At 51.6% G+C, this 17,286-nt stretch overlaps 6 protein-coding genes across 6 annotated transcripts; 3 read left to right on the plus strand and 3 right to left on the minus strand.

The window, feature by feature from the left end:
- Positions 1-1,930: 1,930 nt before the first annotated feature.
- Positions 1,931-4,373, plus strand: FIBRA_06239 (uncharacterized protein; the record flags this gene model as incomplete). The annotated part of the gene is made up of 11 exons (XM_012327973.1): positions 1,931-2,113; positions 2,164-2,289; positions 2,339-2,444; positions 2,674-2,779; positions 2,836-2,915; positions 2,972-3,080; positions 3,134-3,302; positions 3,357-3,444; positions 3,503-3,805; positions 3,878-3,939; positions 4,017-4,373. The coding sequence occupies 11 exons, from the start codon at positions 1,931-1,933 to the stop codon at positions 4,371-4,373; spliced, it is 1,689 nt and encodes a 562-aa protein (XP_012183363.1).
- Positions 4,374-5,663: 1,290 nt separating this feature from the next.
- On the plus strand, positions 5,664-6,834 carry FIBRA_06240 (uncharacterized protein; the record flags this gene model as incomplete). Its single annotated transcript, XM_012327974.1, has 8 exons — positions 5,664-5,715; positions 5,775-5,872; positions 5,932-5,999; positions 6,059-6,222; positions 6,289-6,304; positions 6,362-6,431; positions 6,485-6,528; positions 6,591-6,834. The coding sequence occupies 8 exons, from the start codon at positions 5,664-5,666 to the stop codon at positions 6,832-6,834; spliced, it is 756 nt and encodes a 251-aa protein (XP_012183364.1).
- Positions 6,835-7,136: 302 nt separating this feature from the next.
- Positions 7,137-8,155, minus strand: FIBRA_06241 (uncharacterized protein; the record flags this gene model as incomplete). The annotated part of the gene is made up of 4 exons (XM_012327975.1): positions 7,137-7,560; positions 7,628-7,778; positions 7,832-8,034; positions 8,091-8,155. 4 exons carry the CDS (start codon positions 8,153-8,155, stop codon positions 7,137-7,139), a joined length of 843 nt encoding a protein of 280 aa, XP_012183365.1.
- A 2,913-nt stretch (positions 8,156-11,068) lies between these two features.
- On the plus strand, positions 11,069-11,509 carry FIBRA_06242 (uncharacterized protein; the record flags this gene model as incomplete). Its single annotated transcript, XM_012327976.1, has 1 exon — positions 11,069-11,509. The coding sequence occupies one exon, from the start codon at positions 11,069-11,071 to the stop codon at positions 11,507-11,509; it is 441 nt and encodes a 146-aa protein (XP_012183366.1).
- A 461-nt stretch (positions 11,510-11,970) lies between these two features.
- Positions 11,971-12,954, minus strand: FIBRA_06243 (uncharacterized protein; the record flags this gene model as incomplete). Its single annotated transcript, XM_012327977.1, has 4 exons — positions 11,971-12,317; positions 12,380-12,459; positions 12,513-12,687; positions 12,741-12,954. The coding sequence occupies 4 exons, from the start codon at positions 12,952-12,954 to the stop codon at positions 11,971-11,973; spliced, it is 816 nt and encodes a 271-aa protein (XP_012183367.1).
- Positions 12,955-13,384: 430 nt separating this feature from the next.
- FIBRA_06244 (uncharacterized protein) lies at positions 13,385-16,611 on the minus strand (the record flags this gene model as incomplete). Its single annotated transcript, XM_012327978.1, has 13 exons — positions 13,385-13,473; positions 13,534-13,631; positions 13,683-13,705; positions 13,764-13,790; positions 13,853-14,092; positions 14,149-14,232; positions 14,309-14,464; positions 14,530-14,727; positions 14,790-14,969; positions 15,037-15,117; positions 15,167-16,178; positions 16,234-16,532; positions 16,594-16,611. The coding sequence occupies 13 exons, from the start codon at positions 16,609-16,611 to the stop codon at positions 13,385-13,387; spliced, it is 2,505 nt and encodes an 834-aa protein (XP_012183368.1).
- Positions 16,612-17,286: the final 675 nt, after the last annotated feature.

Below are 17,286 nucleotides of genomic sequence, written 5' to 3' on the forward strand. Positions count from 1 at the left end.
TTGAATAGCTCGGGTGGGGACATCAACCATTGTCCACATTTATCGCCGGGAAGACTATGGCCCTCGCCGCCGGCTTGTCCATCAGCACTAGTGAGCCTCAGTGGAGCCACAACCGTTGAAACCACACACATTAGCGCTCTTTGTGCAATTCGCTTCGATGTGTATGGATATGTATGATAATCACGCCGAAGTCTACGCTCGATACCCTTCAGGAGCATATAATTCCAGACCCTTGCTCACATACATGAGCTGTTTATCTGATTCATTGGAGAGCTTCTCGTGGAGTCTTACCGTTCCAAGCCCTCTTTGTCACGAGGGCTCCTCGCTACGCTTCTCCGGGGTCCTGATAGACGTGAGACGCGAATTTCATCGACACTTGCATAAGATGGACTAGAAAGTGCCATCCTGTCAAAAAAAAACAGATTGTCATAAGGACCTAGAAATTGGTACATATCAATCTAGCATGGAAATGATGCAGCCCCCACCTGTTAATCAACTTGTGTCAATGTCCTCGTGTGGTGGTGGTAATAACGTTGAACGTTCCGTTCTCATAGCGATTTCCATGCCGACTTTTGGGCTTCTATACACCGGGGACAGAAAGCAGTGTCCAGAGAGGGAACACAAGTCGAACACGCACCAGTAGGGATCATGAACCCTCAACAGCTTTAAATTCAAATTTAAATTTCAATATTCATTTGATGTACAGAAATACTTGCAAAAAATTAATACTTGAAAATTATCATACACTGAAGAATTTGATCATTCTAAGTCTTCCCTGCATGTTCTGTAAAAAGGCACTGCGGGAATTCGTGATCCCTGTCGGAGCATGTTCGACTCATGTTTTCCCTCCAAAAGTTGGATTTTGCCCCCGGTGATAGCAACGTTGAAGATAAGCCTTATAGCCACGGTACCAATGTGCACAGCTGCAAACGGCAGACCCGATTAGGCAATGGACGATGCGGAATCCGATACTCCTACTCTTTTTGGTACTGTATCTCAAGCCAACGAGGGATGAACGGACGCAATTGGGCACCCTACATACTGATTCATCTGGTGGTACTTGACCGTACTCAAATCCTCAACACTCGACGTTCGACGTTCAACTTTTTTGCTAGCAAGAGCTCCTACTTTGAGCTCACGAGCATCTGCCGCTGCTGCTTCAGCTTGCCATCTCTGCCCGCACCCTGTCTCGCAGCGTCGACTTGGATCCGTAGACAGGTCACTGAGTTCCGAGATATAGAAGTGGCCATTCTAAGGTACCATCTCTTCTATGGAGGTGTCGTTGGGTCGTGGATGATATTCATTCCATAGGTGCATCTATCATGTGCTCTAAGCATATGCGCGTTTGCTAGTGGTATCCTAACATAGAAGATAGTGGCGCTCGGTAACTGTCAGCGAGCTGCGATCACACAAATCTTTCTTCAGCTGGTGTGCTGCACCCCTCAGGCCTCAGGGCTGGTGGTGCACGCCTATTTGTTATTGCAGACACTCGTTCTGACTATGGAGGAAACCTTTACAGCGGAAACGAGCTGCGGAAGGGGTGGGCGGGGAATGTGTTGCGAGATCAGGTTCGCTTCCACCACTCGGCATGGCGGTGATGCTTATTCAAGCCGCATTATTGCATAACCCGCGAACCGCGAGTGTGAGGCTTGAAGATGCGCTCAAGCCTCATTAGGTGCTGTGGGCGCACAGTCCGGCTGATCGCTTCTGTTGTGGCAGAGTGACAAGGTTCTGGGGGTCACTCGCCTCGAGGGTGGGTGGGCAAAGATGCAAACCAACGGTCACCGGGGTGGCCGGGCTCTGCCGTCGCCCTTTCGACCCAGGACGAGCAGATCTGTGCCAAGCGTGGTGGATGTGATCATTGTTGCCTCGGGCGGTATCTCCCCACTTTAGAATCCGGTTTCTGTCCCAGAGACCTTCATCCGCCCTCATGGCTACCACCCCCGATCCCGACGCCCTCCCCCCGACGTCTTCTGACTCCGTCGACCTCGACGATAAACGCCCCGAATCTGTTCCGCCTTTCGCCGACGACGACAAACCACCGCGCGACTTCAGATTCTGGCTCGTCTTTCTTGGCATTAGCATTGCTACGCTCATTACCGCCATCGAACTCGTGAGTCCGTCCCGCCCGCTGTCTTCGTCCGACCTCACATCGTCCCCAAGTCCGCCGTCTCGGTTGCCCTCCCAACGATCGTCAAAGCACTCGATGGGTCCTCCTTCATCTGGGTCGGCTCTGCCTACACCCTCGCCTCTACGGCCGTCATCCCCCTCGTCGGCGGCCTCGCCCAGGTGCCGCGCACGCTCGCTGATGTACTCCCCTACTGACCGTCCCGTCCAGATCTTCGGGAGGAGACCGGTCATCCTTGGCTCTCTCCTAGTCATGATCCTCGGAAGCGCCCTCTCCGGAGCTGCAACGAGCATGAACTTTCTCATAGCTGGTCGGGGTGCGTGTCCGCAATTTCTGTTTCGGCCTTTGGCCTCCTGCAATTTCATGCACTTGAGGCATGTTCTGGGCGCGTATTACCGGCAGCCCAGAGTTTGAACACGCTTAGGACAGCATCTCCTGCTTCCGCAGAATCATTGTTTCGTCCGTCGTGTCGCTTTCCGGTCCCACCTCCGTGTCATATGCCTGTCCGAATGGTGTTCCAGCTGCTCACACTCAATACCTTACAGCTGTCCAAGGCATCGGCGGTGGTGGAATCTCCGCAACGACCACCATCATCATCTCCGATATGGTTCCCCTGCATGAACGTGGCGCATTCAATGGCCTCATCGGCATGTACGTCTTATGACCTTCATCCGCCCCGGCCTCGCGAGCTGAACGATACATGACAGCGCGTGGTCCGTAGCTAGTGGCATCGGACCCATCATCGGCGGTGCCCTCGCGCAGAACGGGCAATGGCGCTGGTTGTTCTGTACGTCTATTCGATTTAGTTCTCTGGAGTTTAGGCTGACGTTCCATGGGTGTAAGACCTAAACATCCCTATCGCTGGTGTCGCCGCGGTGCTCATGGCCCTTTTCCTCCGTGTGCCCACGCCACCGGGAACCATGATGCAGAAGCTAGCGAAGATGGACTGGATGTATGTCGCAACCCCATGCCCATCAGCACTGTGCAGCTGACCCTTTGACCAAGCGGCAACGGTCTCGTCATCGCTGCGACGACGAGCTGCGTGATCGCGCTGACGTGGAGCGGCACCCAGTACGCGTGGAGCGCTGTCCCCGTCGTCGTGCCCCTCGTCCTTGGGCTCGTTGGGCTCGCCGCATTCCTCGTGTACGAGGCGATCGTCCCCAAGACCCCGCTGGTGCGTCCCGCTCTCCGCTTGTCACACATACATTGCTCAGCTGCGCCGTGCTAGGTCCCGTTCGTACTCATGTCAACCGCGACGGGGATCAGTGGCTACGTGCAGACATTCATAATGCCCATCGTCATGATGGGCCTGATCTGTGCGTGCGCCCGCCCAGCCCTGCATATGTCCCCGCGCTGAGTCTGCACGCCGCACAGACTACTTCCCCGTGTACTTCCAGGCGTGCAAGGGCGCGTCGCCGATCGGCTCGGGCGTGGATGAGCTCCCGTTCGCGCTCATAATGGCGCCGTTCGGGATCATCGCCGGGGCGTCGGTGAACAAGACCGGACGGTACCGCCTGCAGATCTGGGTCGCATGGGTGATCCTCCTCCTCGGCACAGGACTGCAGATCACACTCGAGTATGACACCCCCCGCGGGCACGCGCTCGGGTTCCTCGTGCTGTGTGGCATCGGGCTCGGCATCCTAGCGACGACGACGTACTTTCCCGTGCTTGCGCCGTGTGAGTGGTCCCGTGTCCGTCCAGCTGGGTGAGACGACTGACGGATGTGGCTGCACGCATACCCGCCGGCAGTGCCGGTGTCGCAGAACGGCCCCGCGCTCGCGTTCTTCATATTCCTGCGCAATTTTGCCCAGGTGCGCCCCATTTCTGACTTTCACCAGCACCACCACTTTCTCACTACTCATATCGCGCGCTCACGCCGTACACGCAGGTCTGGGGCATCACCATCGGCGGGACAGTGCTGCAGAACCAGCTGGAGAAGCGGCTGCCACCCGCGTTCCGCGCGCAGCTTCCGTCGGGCACGGCGATCGCGTACGCGACGATCCCGCTCGTGCGCGGCCTCGCGGAGCCGCTCCAGACGGAGGTGCGCATCGCGTTCGCGCAGAGCCTACGCATCGTCTGGGCAGTTCTCGTCGGCATCGGCGGGATCGGGCTCGCGGCGAGCTTGGCGATGCGCGCGCTCCCGCTGCGCAAAGCGGTGGATAAGAATTGGGCGCTGGAACGGAGCGGCGAGGAGCTGGAGCGGAGCGGTGGAGAGCAGGAGCGGACGGTGGGTGCAAAGGCGTAGGTGCGGGCGGTGACCGGAGCGAGGAGCGTTGCGCATATGATAAGGTGCTGTCCTACTCGCACAGGATTCGGACTAGAAAGCGGCGTCGGAGGACAGGGTGAGCAGATCCGTTACTGCGAAGCTATTGGTACGCGTCGAGGCCGACACCTTCCCTTCTTTTTATGTTTGCTTATGGCCTGCCGAAAGTGCATGTACGCCCCTTCTTAAAAATTTCCCCTCGTCCATTCACGGGTTTGGTGTGTGCCAATCTGGATACGCCGCACTCGACATCACGCGTTCGGCCATGACAATGCAGCTGAAGCGTTGAGGATTACGTTATCCAGTCTTTAGGAGTGCGGAATGGACGCCATAAGATTCTTCGGATTCGCAGTGGATTCATCTTTGGTAATGCTGCCTCCAGGTTGCGATGTTCAATGATCCCATCTTTTGCATGCGCAGCCGCCCTCGTCTGGATTCGATGCGATGGACTGTCAAAGGGCGGATCCCGTGAGAGCTGTACCAACGTTGGTACCTGGTCCAAATGCTGCACAATAGTGGCTCGCGCTTCACTAGGTTCATTGCTCGCTTCGAACCGTCGACTCCCCACGTCGAGATCATCGACATGTGTCCGGCTGAGGTGGAATGTTAGGAAAGAAAGATCGGCTGAGGCACATCCCCCGGCGTTCCTGCATGCCCACAGAATACTGGGCGGACATGCGAGTACATATAATACAGATTCCAGTTCGACTTAGGTCCCTCCTCTGAACGAGCCATCACCGGCACCTCCTCCTGGATTCCCCTGCGGTTTTAGTCCTATGTCGAATGGCACCGTGACCGCCGCATCTTTGATTTTGGAGCAAGAACTTGTGTATGTCGTTTCATCTTCATCCGGGCGTGCGGAACACGATTCTAAGTGTGCCGTAAACCAAGCAGAGTGCGTGAGTCTCAATCATCAGCAGCCGGTTTAGGCGAGTCGTGTCTCCGTTGTCTTGTTCAAGATGTCTGACCCGAGTCGTAGCCATACTCCTCTACGAAATAGTATACACATTTAGCGAGGTGGTCGCACTTCTCCGAGAGGGCCGGCGAACACAGATCATCATATTCTCCCTCAACTATCTGAACCTACTTGCGATGGGATGTGCAGGTGTGTTTGAGGCGCTACAATGGAAGACAACACTCGTGAGTGCAGGCCGCTTCTGCGGCGAGAAACATCTTATCGACGTTCAAATCCTGATCATCCAGGGCCTGAGGTTTGAAGCTCGTGTACTGGCTTGTGTAGTGCGTGGCTAACGCTGGTTCAGCTGTGACGGAATGGCCGTATTTTCCGTGATCAGTGACGCTGTATACATGATCGTCAATGTAGGTCAGTAACTATGTTTCATTGGCGGCCCTGTGTATCAGTGCTCATGCCGTACCTTGCAGTCATTTCGTATATGTTGATACTAGCTATAAGTCATGGAAATCAGACTCTCTCAGTGATCACGCTCTTAATGGGTTTAGGTTCCGTTGGGCTGAGTCTGGTGCGTCGTGTTCGATATACGTAACACTACTGCGACTGTAACTGATAGCAAGTTCCCAGTGTCAACATGCTTCGATGCATTTTCTCTCCATGTACGGTGTATGCTGGTCCTCTATTACTTTGAAATTGTATGTCTCTAGAGTATTGATGTACTAGGAACATTTCGTGTTCACTGGATTGTCTATAGCACCGAAGATGACTTCGTAATAATCGGGTCCACATATGCCATCTGCGCTTTGTTCTGCAATCTGATTGTCATCGTTTCAGCCTGGTTCTACCTCCACAGATCTCTGTTATCAGAGGGAGTCCTTAGAAGGACGAATACAGTCGCAGGCACTTTATTGAAAGATGGTACGTGCAATAAATTGCTATAAATGCAAGTTGGACAGCTGACTTGATCGCTATCGTGATTCACAGGAACGATGTATTTTATGTGTGTATCGATATTGTCCGGCTGACTCTCTTGACGGACTGAGACCCTGCTCTACAGGGCTCTCTCAGCCCTCCACTTCCAATATGTCATTGATTACGCATGCACTTTCACATGCAACCCTAGTGGTGTACGATGACTACATTCGATTTTACTGATTCATTGACTCACATGTATCTGTAGGATCTGTATAACATATTGGCTGTCACGAGCGGACCATCGCAACTGTTAGTGCATCATCTACTTTCATGCGCACAACGTGAATCTCCAACGATTACCCATATTGCAGACTACCCTCTATTCTCTTGTCCCGTTTGCTGCTCCATCTTCATGAAGCCTCGTCCGGCGAATATTCTGGGACACACAACGGTGGGACACACACCGGGACCTGGCTCCAAGACCTTGAATTTGCACGCTCGCAGATCTTGTCCTCCGAGCTTGTGCCGCAGTCATCAGCCAATGAAGCAGAAGTGATGGACGCAGATGGAGCGGGATACAATGATCCAGAGAATGGAATGAATCAAGAGGAATAGGCTGTAACAGCGCAATTATACCATCCGCGCTTTCCAAAGTATTCGCTCGGATCTCCATCTATGGGAGAGTAGACCTTGTATTCACTACTATAGATTGAACTTGAATAAAACAGCTGCGTTGTGGTGCGGAAGACTAGTCAGCCTTCAACTTTACGTCAATCAATATGATATCCTAATTCAAAATTGACACCCGTTCATTAACGATACTACCATAGCCTACAAAGAAATGAGCACAACCTACGGTATCCAACAGTAGGGTAGCTGTAAATAAAGCAGCATGCAGGACACGACTGAGGCAGTCTTCAGCCGCACTTGGCCTTGGGTTTCTCGGCAAGGACATGCCATAATAGTCGCAGCACCCACCCTCGAGGGAGCCACGAGAACAGCCACCATAAGCCAGATGGATATCCAAGCGTCATGTATCGTGGCGGGTGCTTTCCAACTGCAGCATCGACGACCCTCCTCGCAAAGACGTCCGTGGGGAGCGATTCCGATCTCTGGTTCCTGTTGATCCGCTCCACAATGGCGTTCAGCCAGGGCATGTACAAGCTATCCGACGGAAGGCTGAACCGCGAGATCATGTTCTGTGCGATATTCGATATGACGCCTCCAGATGAGACGTGCATGATTGAGACGTTGAACGGACGGCACTCCATCCAGAGCGTATCGGAAATCGCTTGCTCGGCCGCCTTGGATGCCGCGTAGACCCCACCCCAAGGCGTGGTGCTGCAGCAGGTCTCAGAATTTGCATGCCAAGCAGTCGCGAGCGACAAAGGACGACGGGTAGACGTACATCTCGCCGACGATAGAACCGATGTTGACAACCGTACCGCTCCTCCGTGCTGCCATGTGAGGGACAACGGCCTGTGAGATACGCAAGACAGAGTAGGTGTTGGTGTCAAACGTGCTCTTCACGTCTGCCATCGGAACGTCAAGCAACGGGTCTAGGGGGCCAGTCATGAGGAGACTCTGTGCATGAACGTACATCTCGACTCACAGTGACATAGGATTCCAGCATTGTTCACGGCGATGTCTATTCTGCCTTCCCGCTCAATAATTATTTTGACCGCAGCCTCCACACTCGCATCATCCGTGACGTCCAAGCGCAACCGTTCGATTCCTGCAGTGAAGCCCTCCATAGCGTCCGGCCGGCGGGCAGTAGCATAGACCTTGCAACCCCTAGACGCGAATTCCTCACACCTGGAATGCTACGTCAATGGTCATGTCAGACTATTGGATCACTAGTGAAATCCTACAGTTGGAACCCAATCCCGCCCTTCGAACAGCCTGTGACCAGAACCACTTTGGAGGTGCTTGACATACCGAGAATCGTGTTTCGGGTGTTGAGGACGTTCAATTCCGATCGAGAGAGCAGAGACACCGCCGGTTGGGCTTGACCTGTAGCGACAGCGCGACACTCGTAGCGAGAATTGAGGTTATGGAGGAGCCGCACGAGGATGCCAGGAGGACGCTATGCATATTTATATGTTTTGAGTCGAGCGAACAGCTTGATGCTGATTGAAGTGTTCCCAATGTGTACTTACTTACCCGCTAAACCGAATCGCTTGTCTTTGACAATGACTATCTGGGCACGAGACCAAATCACTTCAGCGCTAGAGGTGAGATATGTGCGGCGCTCTTATTCCTCCTCCCCCTCGTCCTCTTATACTATCTTGGGAACTTGGACCATCTATCATACCGCCGTGAAATTATAGCTCCGCGCGCTTCCTTATCTCTGACATCACTTTGAAGGGGACTACGAGGGAGCCGGAGAGGATGTGCCACGAGAAATGCCGTTTATTCAGAATACTTGCTAATGAATAGTTTCGTTGCGGACTCACATTTTGATTATGATGTGCGCAGGCACGGTTCCACCTTTTATTCTGCTGGGATTTTGCTGTTCTCATCCTTCGCATACTGGCTTGGTCCACAAGAGGATCATGTGCTTGCCAATTGGGAGCGTAGACCTGTTGCAAAATCAATACGGTGCGCGAGTTGTCATCCGTATCACCATGGGAGGCCTCCTCTTAGACTACATGGCGCACTGTCATCAGTCTGCACATGCATAGCCATCCGTTAATTTGTCCTGGGAGTTGACATTATCGCTGCGCTCATTGCACATATTGAACTTGTTCGGAGCCCGGATGTTGCTTCGCCACTCGACCATAGCACAGCATTCTAGTATACAGTCTTAGTCGCTCTTCCATCAATTGCCAAACCATTCGCTGGATCTTCCCAGTACAAATTCGTTATACTACTCGAGTTAGTTGAGGTGTAATCATATTTTATGCCCAGTGGCCAGCATGCAGCCTGCAAGTGCAGTTGCTGGGTCTCTATTCCTGCGGTGACTATATGTGTCCGTGTCTACAGTGATACTACAAGCGAAATTATTTGAAAAGACGAAGAGACTGTGGTTACGGAACAAGCAGCATACCATGATAGTCGACGGATGAAGAGCAGACTAACTTGTCAGCGTGATATACGGCAGCATAGAGGCGGATATACGTTTGTCGTTCTATGGAGACGGCATGGTTGAGGATATCACTCGAGCTGTCTCGGGCGCACGCTGCCAACAAAACGCAAGTAAATGTTCCAGCGGCATAGTTCTTTGAACAACTACGCACGCATCGATGCGGCGCTTCCTCCGCCTGCAAATTGGTACTATCAGCAACACAATCAGTGATTTAGATTTCAATCCCAAGTCTCGGACCAAAATGCGCTCACACGATAGTTGGCCGCACCACCACCGCCGCCTCCAAACACGGGCTGTCCGGGACATAAGATGAGCCGGTGGGATGCGCAATTGCAAACTGCATGAATTTCCGTTCATTCATACCTCTTCAACCTAAGACACAGCGGCCTGTGCAAGTATCATTGAAGATGAAACCAGGCAACAGAAAATAAAATACAGGGAGTGCAGAAGCTGTGCCTTGCATGGGGGAGACAGGAGAGAAAGACAGTCGAACCCGCACCGTGTCTGAACGAGTAGTACTGAGAGACCGATTTGTGAGGTGACACGTAAGTCGATGGGGTTTTTATATTCAGTAATGGGAGCCAACTTTCATAGGTAGTTCAGTCACACGAGAAAAAACATGATATATGCAAATGCAGTACTGCAGGCTTAGTGCTTTGATCTGAAAGTATGCGTTTGGGGAGCTCGGGTACTTCAGGTGGTGGACAAGCTCCTTCCTCCGGCATGGGCCTTTGAATGGCAAAGATTAGACTCTTTGCGAAAGCACTACTTATCGATGGTGTCTCCCTTTCCAAAGGCTTACTGTCCTACCTTCCGTATGACCTACCCGCCGTAAAATACTTACTCACCGATTGTCATAAGACAATATTCCGCATAGGTGCACTCCACGACCATGCAAATAGTACCTGATGCAGTGATGTCCTGGGACGATGTATATTCCAATGTGGGTATAAAAAGTCAAATTATCGGAAGGTGGACTTGACTCAACTGAGTTAATCTTGCTGACCATGCATTTGTTCTGTGTTCATAAATTCAACAGCAAGAGTCCACTATAGTTCTATGGTTTGATCTGTGGATTCAGACCTTAACATAGAACCAGTGCAGCAGATCCTGATCAGCATGGAATATGGGACTTACTACTGTCAACCTGTTGCGCTTACGAATCCCAACACCCAGCGCCCTTGTCAAAGACTCAACGATACGGCCTGGACTTGGTTTGACATAAATCACTGAGCCAGGTAGTTCTCCAACCTAGATTGTGCATGGATTCACAGGCCGTCTTCTTGACCAGTCCTTTCCTAGCGACGGGACACGGTACTATAAGTATCCGTTGTCCAATGACAGGCACAGGGAGGCTGAGCATGTACCAACTAGCACTGCCGGTGAGCGCTAAGCCTTGGACGCGATCAAAAGACGACACTCTTGCAGCACATAAAAATGGAGGCCTCACCGACAGAGAGGTCCCTAACACGCCCGGGACATGCAATTACGGGCGGTCGTCAACAGCCGTGTGCTGCTCTTCGCTCTCTTGGTGGTGATCTCCATCTACAGTGATGTAATCCTCGTCAAGAAAGTAGAGAAACTCGTCGCGGAAGATAAACGAAGGCCTCGGAGGCGAAATCTAGTACAGACGGGGACATATTGTGGGTACCAACCTCTAGCACAAAGAAATCTGACGCCAGTCTCACTGGGCTCCCTCCCGAAGCATGGATTGGGAGCGACTTCCCGCGATATTTTCCTGTCAACGCAGGCTCAATCAGGATGGTAGCTGAGGAGAGTGTGCACTACCCCCTCTCGGATTCTGAGGCACACGAAGAGTGGCTCTGGACCGCACCGCTCTTCGGCGACAACCATGTCCGCCTCGGGCCCGACAAGCGCGTCTTCGCTGTGCCCATGTTCCACCAGTTGCATTGTCTGCGCACAATGCGGGAGGCCATAGAGGTTGGACTGACAAGCCTCAGTCCAGGTTTGCAGGGGCATATTCATCACTGCTTCACGTACCTGCGCCAGTGGACTTTGTGCTCGGCGGACGTGACGCTCGAACCAGGCGATTTCATGACACGAAATTTTACAACGGAGAGAGTGGGGGGAACATATAATTGTCTTGATTGGGAGCCTGTATACCGTGCGGTGGAAGCGAACTGGATAGATTGGATACAATGGCGAGACGAGAGCGGGTTGTCACCATCTGAAGCCGCGTAGTTTGCTGTATGTTAATTTCATGTACGATGAGGTCGTGAGTTGATCGAATACAGATTCGGCCATACTAAGCTCCCGAGATAAACCGCGGAGTTTTAATAAGCGCCGAACATATTGTAGGTCACTGCAGCTGGTGCAAGTCATGCTATACTCTGGTATATCATCACCTCCTACCATTTGTCAATACAATGTAGCTACATTGCACAGAAACGATGCGTAAGTAAAGCGGTCCTCACAAAGCAAGGCGCTGGCTCGGAGTTAGCCGCTCGCGCCCAGGCCAGGCCGGCACCTAAAATGCAGGTGCTCAGGATGCAGAAGAATACACCTTGAGGGGCTTGCGAAACACGAGGTAAGATTTCTCGCGACGGAAGAAGAAGCATCAGTACCACTCAAGTGAGCGGGTTGATAGGCCATACATGAATGACAGACAAGGTGCAGGGTAGCTGTAGCCCAAGCAACATTCTTCAGGCCTGCCTCGAAAGCTGCGCCTCCGCTTCCTTCTGCCGTCGTGCCGCCGCTTCTTTAGCCTCTTTCAAAGGCTTTCGCCATTTGGCCTCCGGAGGGTCCCAGATGCCGAACTCCTCCTTCATCTCCTTCACATTCTGATTCCACCGTTCCTCCCAGTACACAGTGATCAGGCTCCTCGCACTGCTTCCACATTTGACGGCCCAGGGAACAAAATCCCGGAAGAGTCGCGCGCGCTGAGTGGAATTCAACCGAAGATGACCAAACGCGGCGGCGAATCCGGTCATTGGAAGCCCAAAGTTGGCAAACTCGAAGAACTTCAGCGCGAGCTCGGACTCAACGTTGACTGGCATGTTACAAATGCAATGGTAGAAGTCGTGACATTCCCGATAGCGCTGCAGTACATACGCAAGTTCGGGGTCGTCCACGTAGTGTACCTGTGGTAGACATGTACGCCAGGGAGATCAGTAGGAAAGCGAGAGAGCGCACTGGTTCACGAGTGTCTGGCGTCACTCCGCACCGCTCGAGCCAGGTTACATACGCGCGACCGAAAGTTCCTTCTGGCAGCATGGCCAGCTTGTCCATGTCGACGGTCTGCGAGTTCACTCTTGGCCTCTCTTTCAAAATTTTACGTCCTTCAGCGCTGTCTAGCATGATATCCCGCAGCCGAGGGAGAACCGGGCCAGAGGTCGTGTCTCCCAGTGCAGCAACCATGTCTGTTGAACAAGATGTGTATTCAGCAGAAGCGGAGATCCAGACGAGTACGCACCTCCTCTCCGCGGATCTGCTAGGGACATAAGAGCAGACCCCACGGCCAAGAATCCTTTCTCAAATAGATTGAGAGGAATATGCCCATCGTAGGCTGGCTGAGAGCTTGCCCGGCGCACACCCAATTCGACCATGCCGGACTTCGCGATCGCAGGAAGTGTCCTCTGTGGAAGAGCCCGGTGAACCAGTCGGAAAGACTTTGATAAAACAGACATTTTCTATGCAATCACCAGAATGTACGTCTGAGTAGTGAGATAGTGTGACTGCGACAAATCGAAGGAACCTGGCAGACAAAGTTGGCGAGGCGCAACAGGCGCGATGACTAATTCCGCTGCAAGCCAGATATGGCTATTGCCGCCCTTCGACACTCTGGAAGATGTACTCTAGTTTTCTCTGTTCATAAAAATGCTACTTGAGAGAATTTGTTAATTTTCTAAGAATACAACATGAAAGGCCTTCGAACTACAAGGATATCAATTGGCAGTCCCCAGGACACCGAGTGTATGTCAAATGGTGTAAAACAAGTCTCAGTCTTATACAACAGCAAAACAGAAAGAAAAGAGAGACGAGTGAGTGAGAGTGGTATATGCCTAGAAATGGCCAAACTCTAGACGAGCGCATAAGAGGCGGGGTGGTGGGTAGATATCAAGCACGAGCGGATGAAAGGAATTCTATCGCGGTATTTCCAAACATCCACACGAACATGTACATCGACGAACCGATGAATCGAATTACTGGTTGAGGGGAATTTGCACGATGAGAAAATACGTGTACGAGAAAAACATATGACATACGAGCAAGCATAGCAATTGAGTAGAGGATGAAGGTGAAGTATCCGCTAGAGTTTTTGTCGGTGCCCAATTGTACCGACTCGACCGTTGGAATCTTTGAGCTGATACATGGCTTGTAAGCGGAAACAGAAAAGAAGACAAAATGCGCTCACGAAATCGTCGAAGCCAGCAGCGCCTGGATGAATGATTCATAGTAAGCACGTGAGAGCGATTGAAAATGTTGAATGGCTCACATTGCTCAATACCCAAGCTAGTAACACCTAGGGAGTTCTAACGTCAAACCACTGATCACAGACTAACATCTTAGTCAAGTGATACGCACGTTCGTCCTGATGGTCTTGAAGAAGTCCTCAGAGTGAGTTGGGTCTGGCTTTTGGTCCACCACTATGGGCTTCGCTTTCAACACAAATATCGCATCGTCATATGCTCTGTCTAGTTCTTCTTTTTCTGTTGGCAGCCTGAGCTTGACTTCATTCTTGTTTTTTCCCGGGACAGCTTGATTAGGATCCTTGTCTACGACTTCCGTCTTCGTTCCCCAGGAGATGTCATGAATATTGGCAAACTAGATGAATAGAAAATGAGTTGCATGCAAACGTTGATGAATGGAACGCTACATACTGCATAAACATTCAGGATCATGATGTAGGACGGGGCGATGAGAAGATACTGCACAAAAGACGTGACCATATGCCAAGGATCAAGCTGTATTCGGCGAGAGACATCGCGTCAGGAGCTCGTCAGATCAACTAGCCGCTCGATCGTTTGAGCCATGACTTACCGCAATCAACGATGAGATTATGTACAACCCGTACGTTGATAGTAGTGAAATCACAATGTCTCTAGCGACGGAATTTGTGAAGATGCGGACGATGAGCGGCCCATCATCTGTTCCATCGAACTTCAGACCTTGATATGCCACAATAAACGATGCCATCTACAATTACGTTCAGTCACAATCGAAGGATATTAGACGACGAAGCAACTCGCCGTCATGTAAACCGTGAGACATCCAAATCCGAGGAACGCGATCATATACATCCACCTCGATGCCTGGGGCTTATTGCCGAGCGCGAGCAGGAAGGACATGATCAGCAGCCCAATATACACGTATTTCAGGAAGACGTTGAAGGACCCAATGCTGGGAGCGAGGAATTCTAGAGACGTGCTCAGGATGACGAAGGCAATGTAGTAATTACCCTGCGCGGGAAAACGCTGTGCATGAGTTGTGATGAAATAGGGCGATGAATAAGACCATGCACCAAAGCGAACCAGGAGAAGAGTAAGTTATACAGCTGATACGCCATCTCAACGTGTATCCAGAACTTCCGCGCAAATGTATGAGTCGAGCGGTAAATGTAGTTGAAATGCCAGATACTGTGGACTGCAGCGAAGAATGAACCATTTAGCCATCTTCGTCGCTGCGAGATAAATTCTGGCAGCTTTTGAATGGATTTTGATCAGCAGGGACATGAAGAACAGAGGAGGTCAACTCGCCTGATCAGGCACGTCTGTCTCTGCGTAGGCTGACTTGACGTAGTGTAGAATGTATGCGCTCTTGCGTTTTGAAACCAGCTCCCAGCACAATACCTGTGTGATGCCTTAGCGATTGTGCCAACGTAATGGTCTTTCCACTCACTCGATCTTCTGCAAGATACATATTCGCTGTAAAGATGTCGGTCGTCTGACCCGCCTGGAGATCCCCCATAAAATATTTCTGTAACGGGCCTTCACCTAGCTCATCGTTCTGAAGGGCTGTGTATCGATAGGCACTGAAAGCGCCAGGGAGCACAGTAATATAACCGAGCACAGATTCGAGCGGCTTGTCCAGGATATTCGCCATCTTGTATTCAAAGTTCTGGGCAGCGACCAGAGGGTTCACCAGATTTTCTCCATACGTGCCCTTCATTGCAACAATCTCACCACACGCACCGGCGACGCCTGGGTTCATGTCAAACGCCTTCCAGAGATGATAGATCGACGTAGGGCCGGGCATCGTCCCAACGTCGAGCAGGACGCAGACCTCGGGAAGCAGAATGGGGCCAAAGGCATTGAAGAACCAGCGGTGCGAGTTGATCTTCTTCTGATTTTGCTCCTTGAGGCAGAAGATAATTTGTATGGGGGGCACGCCCTTTTCATCGTCGCGCGTGGACGTTGGTGCGATGACCGAAATAGGAACCTGGGTCGAGTACTCAAAGATGTGCGCAACGACGTTCTCGTCGTTCACAGTAGTGACAGGAACGGCGCTCTGATATGCGCCCAGTGCGGCAATTGCGCAGAGAGATCCCACGTTGGCTTTGAAACGCCCATCGCTAACGATGCAGACAACCACCTTTTTCCAACTCTCGTCGTCCCATGTAGCGTCCTTGCGCTTGTTCAGGTTCGTGATGTTTTGGAAGACGCCATGCAGAGTGCGATACAAGAGTTCCTGGTCCTCATTGTACATGGTGATGACGATAAATAGTTCCGTTACGCGCGGGGGATCGTATAGCTGCTGACGAAGACTGAACCCAGACTTCTTGAAGTCATCTGGGTCACAGGTCGCGGCAGAATAACGCATGTAGTCGAACTCGTGTTGACCGGTCAAAGACGAATATTGGGAGACTTGAGTTGGGACTGGTACGTCGAGAATAAGATTCCCGTTTACTAACCTGTGAGCGAGGGGAATTTCAGAGCAAGTAACAATCAATTCGCAATTCTACTAACTCTCTCGTAATTGTTTTGTATTCAGCCGGTGTTCGCTGTGGAATACGACCGCCAACTAAGTCTTCTCCCAAATCTATCGCGATGTGACCACCTGGTCGGGAGGGAGCCTGATGTAGAAGCGGTCCAGTTTCGGTTGTATCATCTAGGTCATCCTCTTCCTCTTCTTCATAAGATGACGTAGTGTGTTGTCGTGCCGTTGAGGAAGCCGCTGTTGCTGTTAAGGAAGTACGAGGTGTACTGTGGTCAGCCTGGAAGCCACCAGTTTGGTCGTGTTGATCAAACAACGACCCAAGGCCACTCTGCGATAAAGCGTGAAGAACACCATTGATGTAATGATCAAAACTCTTTTTTATAACTCACCGAGTGATATCCAGACATTTACACTGGCCGAGGTGATTGATACTCAAAAATGCAGTACGGGGGAGAGAACACGACCGGTGGGTTTTAAACCCTGTACAAGCTCAGAACGCTGCCTTATGTACCTCGAGCATCACATGAGCGTCGTTCGAGTGTCTGCTGCTGCCGCTCCCTCCCATCTGGTCTAGGCATATCTCCATCTAGCCCATGCTCATCATGATCACGTCTGATATGCGGACTGTATGCGGGGAACGCACCATAGGATTATCGATTGCTGCCGTACGAGTCTTTTTGGGGCTGAACGCTGTAATTTAATGATCTCCGTCTATCACGTACCTATACCACAACGTGCCTTGATAGTGTGCCATTCGAGTGACTCCGACCCCGTGGTAGGAGCAAATAAAACCGGCGGATTTTTGTGGATCGTGAGACACCATCGTTTGCATGCCCCGACAATAAGATGGTGGAGGTTCTGTGGCACTGGTTAAATGACTGCTGAATATTTCGCCAGAGGCTCGTTGAGTGTCATGGGATGCCCCAGATTCGATGAGGGGGGCACGTCTGTACTCGTGTCTGAGAAAATTAATGAGTCTCGTCTCCGGAAGCTTCAGCACCGGAGTGAAGAGACGTACCTGTGACATTCTTCACAGAACACTACGCCTTTCACGGTATAATGAATTCGGTGGTTCACCACAG

The sequence above is a fragment of the Fibroporia radiculosa genome, assembly GCF_000313525.1.
Source record: "Fibroporia radiculosa TFFH 294 genomic supercontigs, scaffold6557, whole genome shotgun sequence".
NCBI lineage: Eukaryota > Fungi > Basidiomycota > Agaricomycetes > Polyporales > Fibroporiaceae > Fibroporia > Fibroporia radiculosa.